The sequence below is a fragment of the Syngnathoides biaculeatus genome, chromosome 3 (assembly GCF_019802595.1).
Source record: "Syngnathoides biaculeatus isolate LvHL_M chromosome 3, ASM1980259v1, whole genome shotgun sequence".
Lineage (NCBI taxonomy): Eukaryota > Metazoa > Chordata > Actinopteri > Syngnathiformes > Syngnathidae > Syngnathoides > Syngnathoides biaculeatus.
The window spans coordinates 16899286-16919668 of NC_084642.1; the positions used below are offsets into that span (position 1 = coordinate 16899286).

Genomic DNA, 20383 nt, shown 5'->3' on the forward strand with positions numbered 1-20383 from the left:
ATATATATATATGTTTTTTTTTTTTTGTGAGACTCCTAAGTGCCAACTTCAATATATAATCAACTACACAGGAAATTATATACGACATCTACGTAACATAATACAGTCACCAAATTTGATGGGGGACATCCATATTATCTAATGAGACAAAATAGATTGGAATGTCCTGGACAAAACACTAATTAATCACAATAGTCAAGTATAATAGACTAAAACGGTTGAGAGAAAGATTAGGAGTGCAGCATACACTGAAAGCACAGAAGACAATTCATACACACACAAAAATAAAAATGTTACAGGGGTCTGTTTTGTGTTCATGCGGCTCCACCCCAATGGGCGGAAACACGCATGCACCAGATTTTTGGGAGTGGTTTGTGTGTGTGTGTGTGTGGAGGAGGGGGGTTTGAAGACATACAGCAGCTTCTGGTCAATGCCTGTCAATCTGATTGGGTCCCCGAAGACTTGTTTCATTGAATGAAACTTAAACATGAAAGGAATGGACACAGGAAGTCAACCACCAAAAACCTCACTAGTAATGGTTGTTGTGGCTGCTGGGTCGCTGATTATCATTTTGTGTGATTGCGGATGATGTTCTACGAGCTCCCATAGGAGCAGTGGAAATGAATGGTGGAGTGTTATACAGAGAATAGGCAGATGTGGAGTGGACCCATGTTTTGGCCGCTTAGGGAACCAGAACCACACGCATGGTGTTGGTGAAACCAGAACCTGGACGCCAGCCCGTCAGGACGATAACAACGTCACCCTCCTTAAAGAATCCTCTCACCTTGCCTGTATGTTACAAACACACACAAAAACAATATAATTTAGCCAACTGACTTTGCAACTTTGCTGATACATCTGAAATTTCTTACGTACACCAGTGGCAGAGTTTTAAAGCAATGCGCTTGCACCACGAGCTGTTACACTTGAGTACTGCATTTGAACAATTGAATCAGCTTGACTTAACTACCCTTTAGTGTAGTCTTCAGTACTAAGTACAAGAACTTTGTGTGTGTGTGTGTGTATGCTGGTCCTCAAATAAATGTACAAATCACATTCCAGGCTTATTGAGACCACCCCCCCTACATGCACTTTACATTCTTCCATCACATGCACAATGCACAGGCTGAGTTCTAGTATTTTGCCTCTTTTTTTTTTTAAAGGAAGATGGGATCTTTTGATTTTGAATGGATTTTTGTTGGTATTTTTAAGATGGTGAAAACATTCATGATTTTGTTCTACAATAAAAGGCTGGATTGTTTCTAAAAAGTATTCAAGATTTGATAATCTTCTATTTAAAAGTACATCTAAAATAAGTCTAAACGTATTGCTTTTTAATTGTACTATTTTGCATGGATGTCCCCAAGTGAACTTTGCATGGGAATTTAGTGGAAAATTTCCACAGCTCTGCAACCAGTCTTGGGAAATGTGTTTGCCAAACATCAGTGTGACGCACAGCGGGGTAAAAAAAAAAAAAAAAAAAAAAAAAAAAAAAGTCAGTCAGTCAGCCAATGACTGTGCAAGTTCTCCCGCTTAAAATGATTACATAAGCCTGTAATTTTCATCATTGGTATACCTCGCCTATGAGAAAAAACATGAATGGGGGGGAAGCTGGGGACATAAAATCAATGTCAGATTTTTAAAGAATTCACATCCAGATTTAGTGGAAAAGTATTTGGTCAGCTACAAACAGGCAACGTTTCTGGCTCTCACAGACCTTTAATTTCTTCAAGAGGGTCCTCAGTCCTCCACTTAGTTACATGTATTAATGGAACCTATTTGAACTGGTTATTAGTATATAAGGCACTTGAGCACAACCTCACTGTCACACTTCAAACTGCACTATGGGCGAGACCAAAGAGCTGTCAAAGGACATTAGAAACAAAACTCTAGACATGCACCAGACTGGGACAACTGAATCGGCATCAAGTTCGTAGCTTGGTGTGAAGAAATTAATTCTTAGAAAACGGAAGATATACAAGACCACTGACAATCTCCCTCAAACTGGGGCTCCATGCAAGAGCTCACCCTGTGGGGTCAAAATGATCATAAAAATGGTGAGCAAAAAAAAATCCCAGAACCACACGGGCAGACCTAGTAAATGACCTGAAGAGAGCTGGAACCAACGTATTAACACGGTACACTGCCAGGGACTCAAATGCCGCAGTGCCAGACATGTCCCACTGCTTAGGTGAGTACATGTCAAGGCCTGTCCAAAGTTTGCTAGAGAGAATTCAGATGATCCAGAGGATTGGGGGAATGCTGTATCAGATGTAACCAACATAGGACTTTTGGTAAAAAATGAACATGTGCTTGGAGAGGAAATAATGCTGAGTTGCATCCAAAGTACAGCATACCAACAGTGAGGTACATAATTTTCTTTCCTCGTTTTTTCTCTCAAACGTGAGGTAAATAACAGGTATCGCTCATCTTTTTCAATCTAAAAGCGAACACCTGAGCAACTATAAACAGTCACATATTCTAATACTTTTGCTCACTTGAAAAGTGGGTGCCTTCAAAAAAAAGGTTTTCTGTCCTGAGTTAACACATCAAGATTCAAATACCATGAAATAAAAGATGGAATTCAGAACTTTTGTCTCCTTCACGTTTTGATTTGAACCCCAAATGTCTTCAGTGTACAAAAAAAAAAAAGGAATTTACCTTTCCAATAGTTTTGGAAGGGACTCGATCTAAAATATTCATTTTATAATGCAAAACAATTAAATATAAAGTTATGTGTGTGAACACTATGTTAAGAGACAAAAGCAAACATGATTAGGTAGTAGTTCCCACCTATGTTGTGTCATGGCGGCATGATCCAAAGCTTTCAATGAGCTTGATACAGGTTTTTTTGGTAAGTGGTCAAAGCTCTTGGGCTCATACTTACCAAATTAGTATGTACAGTCCATAATGCAACATGACACGAATACTGTTAATTAACAAAAATAAGTCTATTTTATTATTCCTTTGTTTAACCAGGTAAAGCAGAACAGTGTCTCATTTACAATGCCGGGTCTTGCCCAAGCACACTTCAACGGCGGGCAGTCTGAGCCGGCTTTTACCTGGTTTTCAGAGTTTTATGTCAATGTCCTCACATCCATGTTTTTTTGTTTGCTTCTAACAGCTTGTATATTTAAAATGTGGAGATGTTTCTCTCAAAGAATAATCATCTACTTTCTGTTCTACTTTTGCAGAGTTGATATAAAATGAATCTAAAAAAGAATAGAGAGAAGCAAAACTGTACCCATATCCATTGCGAAGTTGACACGCATGTCAACATCCTCAGCCCACACGTCGTGGGCAGGAGTGGTGTAGAGGACTGGAAAGATCCCACGGTACAGGTGAGCTTGGCGGGCAGTCTGGGCATTACGAGTCACCGCCAGGATGGGAGCACGGGGCCTGTACCTCGAGATAAGGTGAGCAGACCTACAAAAAAAAAAATAAAATAAAACCAAGTAGCTTAGCATAACTCATAAATTATTAATACTGTGAGGTAAAAAATTGTTAATACTGTTAATAGTAAGTATATATATTTTTTAAAATGCCACTTTCCCATTGTACAGCACTTTATCTGCTTTGGTTTTCCACTTTAATAAATGAAACTGGGAAAGACAATCCTCCACCAACTCATCACTTGAACGTTAACAAAATTGTCCTGGATTTCCTTCTTGGTAATGGCGGGAAGATAAATTTTACTCAAGTGGAGATTGAGCCCAACAAAGCGGAGAGTGCAGCATATCATATTTCATTCTCTCCCGCTATTTTTTGGTATAATAATGCATCATGAAGAACTGAGGCACACAAACTGATCATATTTATTATTTTTGGGTTAACCATCTTATATGATCCAATTTATTGCAAATGTAGTTGTCCAATTAGTGACCAACAGTGGCTTACAACACCCACACGGAGGTTAAGCAGACAAGGCACTATGGTCAATATGAGGAGACACCTGTTGTAGACTGGGAACTGTGTAGTGGAAAAAGGGCATTATAGAACTCAAGGAGTGCATTAGGTCACAAATGTTAAAAAAGTAAACTCACCCAAAAAAAAAAAGAAAAATTTTTTTTTAAAACTTTCTTGAACAATACAAAAGTGAATTTTTGACTGTCTTCTCTCTCCTAAATCACATTGGACTCCAAAAACATTCATTCACATACACACATGCGCACACAAAATGGACAATTTGGAACACCTGACCAAGTGAAAACCCTGTTAATGCTGTTCACACCGATCTGTGCAGAGTTTCTTCAAGGTCTTGAAAGGTGTTTCCAGTGTTTTCACAATACAGGGGGTCGTAGGTTTATGATACGTTTGGTTTGGAGGTCAAAAACAGTGCACAAGTGGCTAAATTGGGTAGTGGCTAATACATTCTCAGGTGCCATAAGAATGGACTCAATTTATAGCCAAAACTGACATTTCAATACAAATATTTATTATTATGATCTCAGTGAAGCGGTGGCATAGGTTTCTGACATGCAAAAGGCATCTTCAAAGTTAAGTGCAAATTTGGGTTACGTCTGCAACATGAGACTGCAAACCAAGGACCCCCTGTATAGGCTTCAAATTAGCTTGTGTCCAGAAGAGACAGTCAGGAGAGGGCGGTGGCGCGGGTCTCATTACTTACCCGTGTCAAGTGGGAATATCCCCGTGTCTTACCTGCCGGTCTTGGTGAGCACAATAATGGCGCTAGCATAGCACTTGAACGACGACTCCACGGCTCCAACAGCCACTGCCTCAGAGGGGTCTCTGGTCAGATGGGAGTGTCGCCTCAGCTCTTCAAACAGCTTCCTGTGGAAAGTGGCTGCCTCGGCCTCACGCGCTATCTACGCAAGCCCCAGGGGAACCAATTGGGGAAGGAGTGGGGGTTACTTTCTATCACACATACCACATCATTCACACATCTGGGAAAGGCTTTAAATATCTCCAATAATTCTCCTGGTTGATATATCAATTTTAATCTGTTTAAATAGTTGCCGTTGTAAAAATTACTGGCTTGGTTGCACGATCATTACAGGATGTGTTTGGGTCAATGCATTGCTAATTATTTAAAGCGAATTTCCTGAAATGTAAAATTATGGACTGTGATAGAAACCACAATTCAATCACAAATTTTCTACAGTGTATGTAAAATTCTGGCTTCAACTGCATGTGTGATATAATGATGAACATGTATATTAACAAGGAGAAACAACCAGCAGATTAATGAAGGTGATCACACCAGCCCCTCCCAGGTTTCCATCCGTCCCTGTCTGGCCCTACTCTTCCTGTCACAGCTGACATGAGTGCCGCAACAACGAGAACACCCATCCTACCTTCCAGAGCCCGTGAGCACAATGATGGCTGAGGCCAAGCTCTTAAAGGAGGCCTCAACAGCGCCAATGGCGATGGCCTCGGCGGGGTCTTTGCAGTGCGGTGTGGATCGACGCAGGTCCTCGAACACCTGACGGTGAAACATGGCGGCCTCGGCTTCGCGAGCAATCTGGCAAGCGAGCGAGGGCAGGATGCGACAAGCAAAAGGCAAACCGCCACCACACAAAGGCAGGATGATGGAAGATCGAGGAATTACAAAAAGGGAATGAGTGTGCATTGAGGGAGGAGAGACACGGGACACAATTATTAATACAAATAATTAAAAACCCTTTGATTAATTATAACAGGATCTAGGAATGTAGGAAGATAAAGCAACAGTATATGCACACACAAACACACACACACAGGAAGTAGTGTGAAAGATTAATAAAAAGGCAGGAAAAGACATCTTATAAGGCAGGTTAAAGAGTTTCATGTTGTTTCAGTTTATGAATTCAGATTGAGGTATTGTGAGCTATTGGGCAATAGACGGCACATAAAAAAATGGAGCATAATTATAAGGACCATATATTTTTTTGGTGATATTGAAGTGGAATAGAAAATGCTCCATTACACAACATCTGAATAAAATATGATGCATGGCTAAAAAGTGGCCTCTGATTTGCAGAACAACAATAAAAATTGGAACGTTTGATATGATCATCGATAAACATATGAATGTAGTCGCCATATTTTTAAGAAAATTATTTTGCAGCAGTGACCAGCTAAGGGTGCAAGTACCTATGGCCTATCCAATTTGCTTTTAAGAGTCTACAGAAGAATGCTCCTCTCAACAATCAATTTTCCTTGTGTCTTATCTTCACTAAGGTTGTGGATGAGCTTGACGCTATCCCAGTCAATTTAGTGTACATGCTGCACAGCTCAGCAGTCGATTTCAAGGCACACATAAGAGAAACAAGCAACAATTTTCATGAAACTAACATGCATGTTTTTGGAATGTGGGAGGAAGCTGCAGTACAAAGAGTAAACCCATGAAAGCGCAGGAAGAACATGGGAATGTCACATAGAAAGGCCACAGCCAAGAATCCAACCCAGAACCACAGGAACTGTGAGAAAGATGTTGGAACCAGAAGTCAACTATGCTGCCCTGTATGAATTTTAATAAATTTCACATGAAAATTACACACTTGCAAGCTAAGTTTTAGTCTGACTGTCACTGTAGTCGGGAAATACTCTTCAAACCCTACAAAAAAAAAAAAAAGGGAAAACTCAGGTTCAAGTGGACTCAAAAATGAGGCACTACAACTACATTGCCTCCATTTCCATTTCCAGTTTGCATTTTTTGTAAGGACTTCTATTCTAGGAAGTACAGGATTTTCACTTGACTCACTCAAAATGGAGGCACGCTGGATTAAATGAGTGCAATTCTGAAATTGTAAGTGCTTAACTTTTGTGAAACTTAATGACTAAAAGATGAAGGTCTATACTTCGATAATGATGAATGCTTCAAATCCACCATATATAAAAAGGCCAAATCATGGCTACCTGGGGATTGATCTAAATGTATAATGCTGTAATTAATATTTTGTCTGTCCCTACAACTGACATTCAATTTCTTATTTAAAAAAAAAAAATGAAAAAAAACAAGCGACAGATAAGAATTAGTCAAAGGTGTTAATTGAACATTGCGAAAGAAAAGTTATTGCAAAGTCTCTCTTTCATGTGAACTGACCATGTGCTGTGTGCGGACGGCCTCCAGAGGGTAGTCTCCCTTTGCTGTCTCGCCGCTCAGCATGATGCAGTCCGCCCCGTCCAGCACGGCGTTGGCAACGTCGCTGCCTTCAGCACGGGTGGGTCGCGGCTTCTTGATCATGCTCTCCAGCATCTTAAGACAGACCATCCGACAAGTTTAAGACAAAAATAAATAAATGTCTTCACGTAAGGAATGGTATAAAAGCTGTACACATAAAGACACACATATGTTACAGCAAAGTCCAAAAGCATTCAAATGTCTGACCTGAGTGGCACAAGTGATAGGTTTTCCTGCTCTGTTGCATCGGCCAATCATCATCTTTTGGGCTACGAAGACTTTTTCGGTGGGGATCTCAATACCAAGGTCACCACGGGCAACCATGATGCCATCGCTGGCTTCCATGATCTCATCGAACCTTAGAAAGACAAAAAATATCAGTGAGCAAAGGCTGTCAGGAGGTGGCGTAGTTTACTTTTTGGGTGTAGTGTCTCCATGACGCCACCAGGGTGCAACATGTTCACATCAGTTGTTCTTCACAATGAGCACATTCTGTAGCTCATCAGATGACACATCTGTTATCCCCTTTCCTAAAGCTCCCGAGGAAAACAACACACACATGACTCAACTTGTTAGACACACACCTACGCACGCCTTCGTGGTTCTCCAGCTTGCTGATGATCTTTATGTTCTTCCCTTTCTCGCCCAGCACAGCCCTGACGGCATGGACGTCCGCGGCTTTGCGGATGAAGGAGGCGAACACCATGTCAACGCCCTGCTCCACTCCAAACGTCAGGTCCTGGATGTCTTTCTCTGAGACAGCAGGCAGGTCGACGGCGGCGCCGGGCAAGTTGACGCCCTTCTTGCTGCCCAGGGTGCCACCGTTCTCAATCTCACACATCAGGAAATCAGACCCTGGGTCAAGACATGAACGACATTATCCAACAAGTTGTCATAGACACTGTCGGTCATTTTTTTTATGACAGAAAATACAATCTCACAAAGGGAAATTCAACTTCCATTCTGTTATACTGATTTTTGGTTCATACCACACATAGAACAAGACTGCACACATGTAGGGGTATGATAAAATGCTTCCACTCTTGGGCTTGGGTTAGAGGTGTGATCCTTCTGGTTCTCACCCCCCAATCAGTCTGGTTTGGCCACTTCCATTCCACTTTGTGACTAATTTCTTCTGCTACATGGGTTGACTTATTGCTCTGCACCTTCCAACCCCACCCCCACCCCAGCTCTGCTCCAAGTGAGGACTCTCCCCTCCTGGATCATCTTCTTCTTCCTTTCTTCAAATCTTGGCCCCACCGATGTGAAGTTTGCATGCTCTGAGGCTGGGGCCCTGCATAACAGATTGTAGTGTATGTCCACTTTTCATGTGAAGAGACTTGCCTCTCAGGAACACATCAGATCAGTACCATATGGCATCAAATTTATTGTTTGGCCTGAAATTAATTGTTTGAGTTTTGTTTTATAACCCTCCCTCTTCAATTGATTGCATGCATTCTGGTTTATTATACACTGGTTAAGATAATCAGCTACCGTTGAAGCCAGAGGTCTACATACACTGTGCAAATCAGACTAAACCTCTTCTGTTTCACGTTAGTCAAGATCACACACATTATTTAATTTTGTTAAATGCCACAATAATGACAGAGAAAATTTATGAGAGAATTTTATATATTTTCTTGAAGGTCAAAATTTTACATTTATATCCTTCCTTGTTTTCCTGGATAATTATCCTAATCATGCTGCCAAAATGGTTAAAAAGTGCCTTTAGGATAGCAAAGCCAATTTCTTGTAGTGGCCACCACAAAGCACTGATTTGAATCCCATCTAAAATTTGTGAGCATATCTGAAAAGGCATGTGTGAGCAAGGCTACCGACACACCTGACTCTGTTACACGAGTTCTGTCAGGAAGATTGGGACAGGATTCCACCAGAGTACTGTCAGAAACTTGTGGAAGGTTACCCAAAATGTTTGACCCAAGTCATGCAGTTGAAAGGAAATGTAACTTGATATGAAGGAAATGTATGTAAACGTCTGCCCTTGAAGAAAATAATAAAAAAACTCTGCGAAATTCTCTAATTATTGTGGCATTTATGGCTGACCTGAAACAGGAGAGGTTTAGTTTGATGAAAAAGGAGAGGTTTAGTTTGATTTGACTTCGGACAGTGGGGGGGGGGGGGGGGTGTTTGGAGGATTAAATGTGTGGATATTGCCATAAATAGTTTCTTTTGGGAGATTTTCATTATAATATGAACATAGCTTACCGATCTCCTTGACCTGCAGCGATATGAGTCCATCATCAATGTAGATATTGCTGCCAGGTTCTACAACTTTGGTGATGTTCTTGTAATCAAGCCACAAGATCTCATCACTGCATTTCTCCTGGTAGCTGTCATCCAAGGTGATCTTGATCATCTTGCCTTTCTTCAGCTCCACTTCAGCTGTACCGCTCTGTCAAACAACAAAGGGTCCATCATGCTACTGTTGTTTCCGAATCAAGTTGCCAACTAACATGGGAGAACGGGAATGCTGAACTTACTCCCTGAATGAGGCCGGTTCTGATCTCTGGGCCCTTGGTGTCCAGGGCAATACCGATAGGCCGATATTGGATGCTACCTGGTTCGAAGCTCTCACATGCCTCGCGCACATTCTTGATGGTTTCAGCATGGTACTATGGAGAATAAAAGTTACATTATGAAATATCAACCAGACCAACTAGGTCAATAGAAATATATAGAGCATGAGTAATAATTGCCACAATGCAGTAATCAACTTCTTTCTACCACGCCAATGACACTGGGCACTCCAACTAGGAACGATTAAGTGAAGATGTTGCGGTCAATCAGGTGAAAGTTTTTTTTAATAAGCTCTTAATATCAATTCGGATGACAACTGTAAGGACGAGCAATGTTTTTCACCTAAGCTAGAACAACTTTCCTCTGTATCACCTACGAGTCAGCAGAGCATACCACAAAAATATATAAATATATTTATAAAAGACAGCATACAGTAACTAAAATCTACGTTAGGAAAATGCCCCACCAGCAGACCACTGATCCACTTATGTTTCATGTACAACAGTAATGCTGAGACTAATCCAGCTAATTCCAGGGCAATTAGTCTATACACTGAAAACATTTTGCAAATCATTAATTTGTCTGTCAATCTCCCAGCGTTCCTTGAAACCCTTGATGATCGTGAATGAGCATTTTGTTTCACGATAAGCAAATACTAGTATGTATGTCTGCCCTTGGTATTACCTTTAATAATCTATATTCAGATGAATCATATCCACTTGAATATGGTTATCAAGTTCCAGAAAGTTGGTAAAATGGCTTGCCTAATCATGTATAAAGTTACCGTACTGAAGTCCATCATGAATACATGCCAGTTTATTGGAGGGAATTGTATTCATAGTTGTGTGCAATGTTTGCAAAGCTGCAAAAAGCATAGATTGCAAGAAAGGAGCAGCGCACATAAATGCGATAAGGACTGATCTGCACACGTTGAACGTGACTGGCTATTGGTGGCAGTTAGGCTCACCCCGGCTGGTTTCAACTACGCCAAAGCGGAAGTTATGAAACAGTTCACCTCATGTGTGCCATGGGAGAAGTTCAACCGTGCAATGTTCATTCCGGACTTGATCATCTCCTTCAGCATGTCCACAGAGCGAGAGGCTGGACCTGAAAAAACGGTGAAAAAAGTTCTCTTTTAAAAATATGAATTATCCATTAATCCATTTCTGAGGGTGTGGAGTTTCCTCCTGGATATTTTATGCTCCTATCGGAACACAGAGTGCACAGCACTTTGCCGGGAATGTCCACTTTTTGTATGTGTTCGATTAGACATGTTGATACAGTTTTCGGTCCTATTTGCACAGTTACACTTTTTTCAAGCCATGCCCGTCTGAAACAGTTTTTGAATCCAGCATCCTTGTCAATTGCCCTCGCTTGATCTTCATCCTTTTTTTCCAACACTTTCACTTTTGTTTTGATCGTATTAGAAGGAAAACCCTGTACTGTAAAAACACATTATGCATGGGTAGAAGGCTTTTCCAGAATTTTGAGGTCAACTTTGGGGGTAAGTATTATACATGAGAAATTAGGGTGAATTGAAAACTGAAAATTGTCTACAAGTGGGAATTAAGACCAGTCAGAGGTGAACTTCACCACTTGCCTAGTCAAGGCAGGAAAGTCTCTAGTTCAACTGTGAACCTGAGTAAGCAGTAAGAAATAGATGGATGACAGGAAGACACCAGAGCTTTCATTGTTCCTGAAGAATTCCATCATTTGATTTTAGACAGCTAAATGCAAGTTTTGTCTACTGTATAATATACTATCACTCTAACCTGCCTGCAACTTGACATGACAGAAAACAACCGTTTTATTGACACACCAATGGTGCAGATGATGCCAGTGTTGCGTGCGGTGGTGGGTTCTGAGTCAATGTCCAGCAGGCACATGTGTTCCAGAAAGGTGTCAGCCATAGCAGCGTTGAGCTGCTGCGTCTGGATGAAGGCAGAGCCCATGTCGACAATCTTTGGCTGAGGCATGGCGATTATTTTGGAGTCTTGAGAAGACCTAAAGAACAGAATTACAACAACAATGGTTTGACTTACTTGTTTTGTTTCTAGCTATTGGTATACCTGATATTGGTATACCTGGCCATCTTACTCAGCCTTACAATCAGGTTTCATATGTGGCAAAAGCACAACTTGCTGAAAAAAATGAAATCTAGCAAAGCAAATTTACATACCACATTTCATACACAAGGTAATAATCCATTTTATACCAAGAATTTAAAAATAAAGAAAAAAAGAAAAAAATACACAGAACAAGAAACCTCTCTTTGAGCTGTTATCCTATCATGGTGGAGGGGTTTGTGTGTCTCAATGATCCAAGGAGCTAAGTTATCTTGGGCTTTATTCTTCTGGTATGGTCACACAGTGCAAAAAAATTCTGGGTAACACCCATGGTCAAATACAAAAATTGGATTGAGGTTACCCTTGCCCGGACGTGGGTCAACGGCCCTTCCTCCAGAGCCAGGCCTGGAAGTGAGGCTTGAAGCCGAGCACCTGGTGGCTAGGCCTGGGTGTTGGAGAGCGCTCCTACTGGGGAGGGAAGAATGGAGCGGGAGATTGATAGGCATACTGGTGATTGCCTCCAATGATTCGGACTTTGTCTTGCTTCATTGTGGTAAAAAAGGAACTAAATTGAAAGGCAAAGCTCTCAATTTACCGGTCGATCTACATTCCTACCCTCACCTATGGTCATGAGTTGAGGGTCATGACTGAAAGAAAAAGATCCCGGATACAAGCGACTAAAATGAGTTTCCTCTGCACAGAGTCTCCCTTAGAGAGCCCGGACACTGGAGATTGAGAAGCTCAGTCATCTGGGAGAGGCTCAGAGAAGAGCTGCTGCTCCTCCACAGTGAGAGTAACCAAGATGAGGTGGCTGGGGCAACTGATTCGGATGCCTCCCGGATGCTTCCCCGGTGAGGTGTCCCGGGGACGTCCCACTCTGAAAAGACCCCAGGGAGTCAATGCTTTAGCAACGTCTCATTTTCATCAGAAAAAAAAATAGTATTTTGCAAGATGTGCACTTTCAACATTCACTGTAGACCAGACTGCATGTGCACACTCAGTTCTCTACCAGCCGTCCCCACTGGGTTGCCAATGGCAACTATTCATCATGAACCCAATGACACAATGGGTTTTAAAAAACACTAAAAAGGCAAGAAATACGAGCAGAGTGCATCATTGCTTCAAAGACAGATTGCATAAACTTATGATAGAACAGAAAAGAACTACTTTCATGTCGACATCTAATTAAAATGGAGCATAGTGGGGGTTCCAGCCTTCTACTGTCAGCCTGCATAGTGCCTGCTCACTGATGATGTAACAGAGGCATGAATGCAGCAGACCAGTTAGTGGCTAAGGAGAGCTGTACGTGCTTGCAGTCACATCGTCCTGTACTGCAGCAACAGCAAGCCATAGAAGAGGAAGATAGCGGACTGCGCTGAGTCACAGGGTGCCACCGTAACGACCATTTTTCCTCACTTGTTTTAGTGTCGATTTATGGACACTGAAAAACCACCATTGGTTCACATAAAACTGGTACTGGAGGCTAATAATTGGTGTTCACAACATTCAAACGACATTCAACACCACAAAACTAAAAGTGCTGTTTGCGAGGCAGTGATTTCATTGTAAATTACAAAACAAGTTGTAGCCTGAATCCCTAATAATTTGATGTCACTGTATAAAAACACTGCAAATATCAGTGGATGATAGTACTACATGTTGCATTTCTTCTAATAGTGGCCTGCGCTCAATCGGAGACCAAATTGATGATCAGGTCCATTTTCCCTTCAGCTGCTCTCACAGCAGCAAGGTACCGTGAAGTTTGTGGTATAAATGGAAAAAAAAAAAAAAGTAGAAACAAATGGGCATTCATTTTCTGCGATGGCATTTTTTTTTTTCTTTAAATCCATTCAACCTTGCTGGCCACCCCTCTGGTGTTGAGGGAATAACAAAACCTTACATAAATGACATGGATGGTTCTGCCTGGGAAACATGTATCGGATATCAGTCCCTAACAAAGTTGACTGAGTATCCTTCAAAAGCAGTAAGGAGTCACCCTGACACAGATGCAAGGCTAATTTAAGATCTGATTGCTAATAATCCCATCTAATCCCTTACTATCTGGCTCCAGGTAGTCCCATACTCTCATTCTTTAAAATGCTCTCAGTCAAAAACTTTTATCTTTCTAGACACGTCCTTTATTACTTTTCTGATAACTACTCACATACAATCATATGCAGGAGTATTACAGCCTGGGTGTTGTGACATTTAGGATGGTGACTCAACATATCCAAGATGGTTTTGTAACTACTCACATACAATCATATGCAGGTGTATTACAACCTGGGTGTTGTGACATTTAGGATGGTGACTCAACATATCCAAGATGGTTTTGTCATCCACGCCACAAACTTGTTTCACACACTACATACCCCCAGTAGATCATCCTGGTCCTCTTGGGGAGAAAGAGGCACACTACCACCACTGACCGTCGGAGGAACCCCAGTCTGTTGTAGCCACCAACACCCTGCGATAGCTCACGACACCTAGCAGGAGCAGCAGGCCTGACGTAACTTCCAACCGAAGCACTCGTGCACAATGGCAACACCTTTAGGATCTCAACAGTAAATCCCTTTGGTGATAAAGGTGAAGGGCAAAGAAAGTGCCTGCGTTGACCGACCACTCGCAGTGACATGACGCCATGAGATTACAGTAATTACAATGTCAGAACTAGCCTTTGTCATATAACACCCCTGACCTAAAGAGAGGCTAGTGCTAATAATACCATACGCCGGGTGTTTAGAAATTCAATACTCAGGATGAGTGGCCAGTCATTTGGCGTATGTTTTTTTTGGGACTGGCCAATTGTGCGGAACTGGTCGCTTGTGAAATAAAGATAATCTAAGTGCAAAATGTACAGTAAATGGTTAGCCAGTGGTGGCTGTGCACAAGTACCATTCATTTGCATTCTAGAGCTGGATTGGTGAATGTCTCTGCAAGGGGGAGTTTCACAGTCTCCAGAAGTGTAAAGACCCCACAAATCATTAAATTACCATGTTCAGCATTTTTGTGAAAATGGTAACGCTACCATGATATTTATTTTCAAAACCTTTTGCTTTTTCAGTGGGGATCCACGCTAACTCTTTTTTTGCCATCGATAGAGATAAATGACAACTCGCTGCTTCTGAAAGCCTGTAATGACATTTCTTTTAATGGTTTATATTAGGGGTCTTCTACCATTTTTAGTCCAAGGGCACCAAAACTGATGAAAAGTTGAAGTGGACACAACCTACTTACGGGCATCGGATATAATTGTACTTTCTATCAAAGTGGTCATCTAATAGAATCCCCTTCTATATAAAATAATTAAAATTCTACGAGACAATGACATTATTTAATATCATACATACAACATATGTACTGTAATAAAAATAAAATGCCTTTTTATTATTACTACATATAAGTACAAATGGGATTGATCTGAGACGTCAATGTATTGTTATTCTACAATAAATGCTGAAGTTGCTTGAATCTTTCGAGTAATGAACAAAAAAAATGCTTGAGGATGTTGTGGCCCCTGTGATCCTGCTTAAAGTATTCACTGCCGGCCCTCCTAGTTTGATACTGTATCTGTAATTTGTGTAATTAGTATGATGTAGGCACAAGGGAAAGTCAGTCTAGAAAGACACGGTTGGCATGAGTTGTGCCCGACTTGAAGTCGTAAATTTGTGACATTCTTGTGTTGCGGCGAGTTACTGTAAATACATGACAAAGTCCATTGGCGAATCCTTTCCTCCTACACCACTTCCGAGACTATTGCAATACCATTTGTGCATGCAGTATCTGCCTGTTAATGGCACGAAAAAGTTAATTGTCAAGCATAGACACATCTCAGAGTTCATAACAAGCGCCCTGAATACACTACACAATGCACACTGTACTTATATACAATAATATTACCAGTGTACTGAAATCACAGTGATATTCTCCAAAGATACAAAGATGGCCACATTTTGAGTCATGTACCGTCGGTGAAGAAAAAAAAAAAGATGGAGAGTGTCAAAGTTTGTGTAAGTTTCGGTAAAACGTGGATGACTATTTTTGGTGTTCTTGGCGAAGAATTTTGGTCGAAAATCACGAGCCACTGACAACCAGTGCCCCGCTGGATGAGGTTGCTAGCTTTTGTCATCAATCCATGTTTTCATTCCCAAATGTCAGGCCAAGTTTGCAGACTCCAAAGTGAGCTGTTGTCAAAGTGACAGGTTTTACCCTTAAGTTACACAAGCACAACAATGACAGTACAAACCTTTTGTTCATGCACTGTGTTATGGGTGCGCCAGGTTAATGACACCAATCAAGGATTCATGTGGTTCAGTTTGTGCAAAACTGGTTTAGTCTCCACTAGTAATTGTGTACATTTGGAAGTGTCCCAGACCAGAGCTCGTCATCTGAACTGTTGGACAGAACTGCAAATGAACAAGTGTGATGTGTACAACACACATCAAGGTGAGGGAAGCCAAGAACCAGAAAATGCTGTAGCAGCATTGCCTTGAGGTTTCGCAGGAAATATTATTTGATCACTGTCGTAATGATAACATGCTATCAATCAAAACAACTTCCATAAATCTTTGGAGCAGTTGGAGAAGGAATGGGCCAGGGAAAAACACAAAAGGGAAAACTCCAGGAATTTCCCAAAGTTTGGGTGACAATAACATTGCGATATTTCCTTTATTTCTCAGTTAATATAGACACATTTTATAACTAAACATAATCAAAGAAGAGTTTAACCCTAACTATAATTTGGTGCTGTTTCAAAGTAACATTGTTGGATCTTGGACTCTATGCGGAAGAGGTCTGTACTCATATCGTTCTCATGTAATTACAAAACTGAAATGATGATTTCAGCTGACAAGTGCTTAAGCTAACCTAAAAATAGATTATAGACCTGCATACTCTATTTGAAAGCATATGCTTTAAATACTAATTAGGCATTAAACAGAACTTACTCTCTAGTGCTATTATTTGTGAAAATAGAATTCAGACATCCAGTTGCCTTAAAACAAAAACAACAAAAAAAAGAAAAAAAAACTAGTATAAGCATCACAAAGTGTTTATGCAAAATAAACCAAACACAAAGGACAGCCTCACTTGTAAAGCAACGTTTTGGTGATATCATGGATATTTCTCGGAATTATTTTTTTCCTCCATTCATAAATGACCAAGTGTAACAAATGATTTAATCGACTAAACACCATCAACATTGAAACCAAAGCCACAAAAATGCTTCACCACCCTAAACGCAATAAGGTCATACTACGTGCTAACATTATTTGCATTAACCTAAAAACAGTGATGAATCTCCTTCACAAAATTAATTAACTTGCAAAACAATATATTACTTGCCACCAATTTATGCAGGAAAAAGTAACGCTATCATTCTTCCAATTTAGCTTTTACGAACTTATGGTAACACAGTTGTGGTCATTATTCCAGCAACACAAAAACGTCTGGCTCGCACATTGTTCAGAATCTAAGCAAATACAATACTTCCATCAAAATGTGTCAAAAACCTCCAAAAAGCCCATAACCAACTTTTGGGAACGTAATGAATAATTTTATTTCCCTCCCAGGATGAACAAATCTATTTACCCGAAGACTAAGTGATTACCCTCCTAAATGCGTCCGTATTAGTACCATAATGATACCCCAAACTTCCAAAGTCATGATTTAAATCTCAATTTCTGACCCGGAGCTCAATATACATTCTTTTTATTTTAAATGAATACAATTTACAGGATAATAAAATACAGGGAGTCCTTGGGTTAAGACACCATCAATCTAAGATGTTTCAACTTTGCAGCGCCAGTCCCCCGTCTGCCATTTTGTCTGGCTAATGCTTGTCCGTGTTTGTGCGTCGGGTGTATATTTGCATTTTTTGCCCTTCATTTTAGACATTGGCGCCCCAAAGAAAAAAGTTGTGTCTTTTAGCAATGCTTTTGCAGCCAAAAGAAATTTCATTACCATGGAAAGGAAGCTCAAGAACATAAAAACATTGGAGAAAGGAGAGACACCAACACTACCAAGGATTCAGTCAGTCGACCGTGGTGCCAATTATTAAAGAAAAAGCCCGTATTTTAGTGCATGTGAAGGGTTCCGTTCCTGCGTCGGGTACACTGATCACAAAAACAAGGTTCTTTGATACTTGTCGAGATGGAGAGGATTGAGGACCAGGTTCCTTCGCAATAGCTAAGCACAGCCTCCCCTTCTTCTTCTCCATCCACCTCTCAGCAGTAATGCTAAGTACATGTTGTTTATTTCAATGTATTTGTTTTTATACAAAGTATTATTACTTTAATGGTGGAATCCGACTTAAGTCGAAATTCGAGTTAAGTCGCTACTGTAGGAATGGATCTGTTGTAGACCAAGGACTCCCTGTAATGCAATAGATATAATAATATGTTTCTTTTTTTCTTTTCGCCTTGTCCCGTTAGGGGTCACCACAGTGCGTCATCTTAGATGAACGCATATTTGTTTGGGAGAATTTTACGCCAGATGCCCCTTCCTGCCGCAACCCCTCTGCATTTGCGCCAGGGAGAGAAGCTTACAGCACCCGGTATTCCCAGGCAGTCTCCCATCCAAGTACTAACCAGGGCCAAACCCGCTTAGCTTCTGAGATTGGGCGTTCTCAGGGTAGCATGCCCGTAAAGTTATGAACATTGCATTTACTTATAAAAATATTGGTATAATCTACATAGAGCATTACTATAAAAATAGAATTATCAGCAAGTGCCCCAGTACTTCATGTACAGTAGTTTAATGCTGAGATAGTATAAAAAAATGTTTTGAATAGTTGTCCTTGGGGAAATTTTTTGAAACACATTGCAGAAACATGACAAATGCCTGTCATTGTGGAATTTTCTTTAAAAAAAATGCAGCTGAACTTTTATCTTTATAGACCTTCAAATAATTAACATTCCTAAATACACAAAGAAAAGATTAATGTAATCCTATTTGTTCCTGTAAATTAAGCACCTGAATGTTTGCATTTTGATTGACTATTTGTTAACAAGAAAGGGTCAATTAATCTGGGTGGTTTTCTACCAGATCTTTGTACTCGACTTAATATACTGGTATTTATAGCGTAAAAGCTAGTTAATTGAAAGAGACCTTACATGGGAGAAGCGTGCTCTTCAACACATGGACTGTCCTCAACACAAGCACATTCCTCATCAACACATTGACATTCCTCTGAAGACATTTTCAACAAAACAGCGATAATTGCTAACAATGGAAGGAAGGCAACTCTTCAACAAATAGTTGTCTGGACAACAGCGGGGCCGGAGGAACGTGACTGTGGCGTAAACGAGGCGTCAAAAGTCACGTTCGCATCACTGCGTCATATTTTCTCACGTCGCAGCGATGGAGAGCAAACCGACCAATCGACGGCCGGGAGACGCCGAGGCCACGCCCACAACAGGAAGCATCAGGAACCCAGTTAACGGGGCGACGACTGCATGCGTCGCCATCGATTACTATTGATTCTCAAAGTGCATTTTAACAACTGATCTACCTTTTCTATGATGAAAAAGTATAAAAAGAGTTTTTCCAAAACATTCGGGCGTATCCGCCCGCCAACGGCGAGGTTACCGGGAGACTGCGTTGCAAGATTGTTGAAAAGAAAACTACAGTACATACATCCATTTGAAACCAATGACAATGTACGTGCAGTTGTTAGCAAGACATTAGAGACAACTATTAATGAACGCCTTTCAAACGGGTCATGATGAGCAAAAAAAAAAAAAAAAAATGCGACTGCGTTTTCGGAAGTACACAATATGGGCGATAAAGTGGCAGAGGCGACAATACAAAACCAAACAAACCCAAAATTATATGAGAAAACGACCGAGAGGTTCGACCAACCCACCTTCCCTAGTTGCAGGCCGCACGCACGGATGGAACAGCCTGAGCAGAGACAAGCAGCTCAAGGTGATCCCTACTCTCCTTACTCCCCCGAACTACTTTGTCATGATGCTGAGCTGTATGCCTCCGCGGCAGCCACCACACTCGTTACGCTCGCATGTAAATAAACACGATTACAATTCTGTCCCGACACATTCACGCTATTTTTTAACTCCTAGGTATGCGTGCCCTTGGTTATGTTTATTTTTCGTAAATTAAACGCCATGAAATTAGGAGATACACTGGTTAGCTCGTGATTGCGGATGGATACATTGGAAATAGAGCTGGGATGTAGACGCGAAGCGGTCAGCCAATAAGAACGCGAGAATTTATCAGCAAGCCTCAACACGTGACGCGCGACAGCAAATCGAGACAAAGTTTTCCGAAACTCGGCACGCCAGGGTTACTTCCCTGTTAAAAATTGTGATGGGCACGGCATTTCTTTTGACAGTACTTACTGAATCATTCATTCATTTTCCAAGCCGCTTATCCTCACAAGGGTCGCGGGCGCCGGAGGCGGGATACACCCCGAAGCGGTTGCCAGTCAATCGCAGACCCGCAAATAGCAAAAAGCACAATTAGAACCCCCGGTACATTATTAAAATTTTACGACATATTAGTTTAAACGTAACCTGATCGGACATGTTTACATAGGGAGGGTGTATCGTCATCTAGTACTGTACGTACTATATTATAATAACTAAACGCCCACCGTTCACTTCGCTGTGCAATGCAGTGTTATCATGGTTAGATTATT

General features: G+C 41.0%; 1 protein-coding gene across 3 annotated transcripts; it reads right to left on the reverse strand.

The window, feature by feature from the left end:
* Positions 1-15: 15 nt before the first annotated feature.
* Positions 16-19736, reverse strand: pkma (pyruvate kinase M1/2a). 3 transcript variants are annotated; one of them, XM_061814617.1, is made up of 11 exons: positions 18840-19017; positions 11481-11665; positions 10677-10768; positions 9625-9756; positions 9350-9536; positions 7708-7978; positions 7331-7481; positions 7046-7198; positions 5316-5482; positions 3245-3426; positions 16-789 (listed from the first exon to the last, which is right to left on the reverse strand). In XM_061814617.1, the coding sequence occupies exons 1-11, from the start codon at positions 18923-18925 to the stop codon at positions 683-685; spliced, it is 1713 nt and encodes a 570-aa protein (XP_061670601.1). In that variant the 5' UTR covers positions 18926-19017; the 3' UTR covers positions 16-682. The 3 variants fall into 3 exon arrangements, with proteins under 3 accessions (XP_061670601.1, XP_061670600.1, XP_061670602.1); XM_061814616.1 differs by lacking the exon at positions 5316-5482 and adding an exon at positions 4660-4826 and having other exon boundaries at positions 17-789; positions 18840-19016; XM_061814618.1 differs by lacking the exons at positions 5316-5482; positions 18840-19017 and adding exons at positions 4660-4826; positions 19592-19736 and having other exon boundaries at positions 18-789.
* Between the last annotated feature and the right edge of the window lie 647 nt (positions 19737-20383).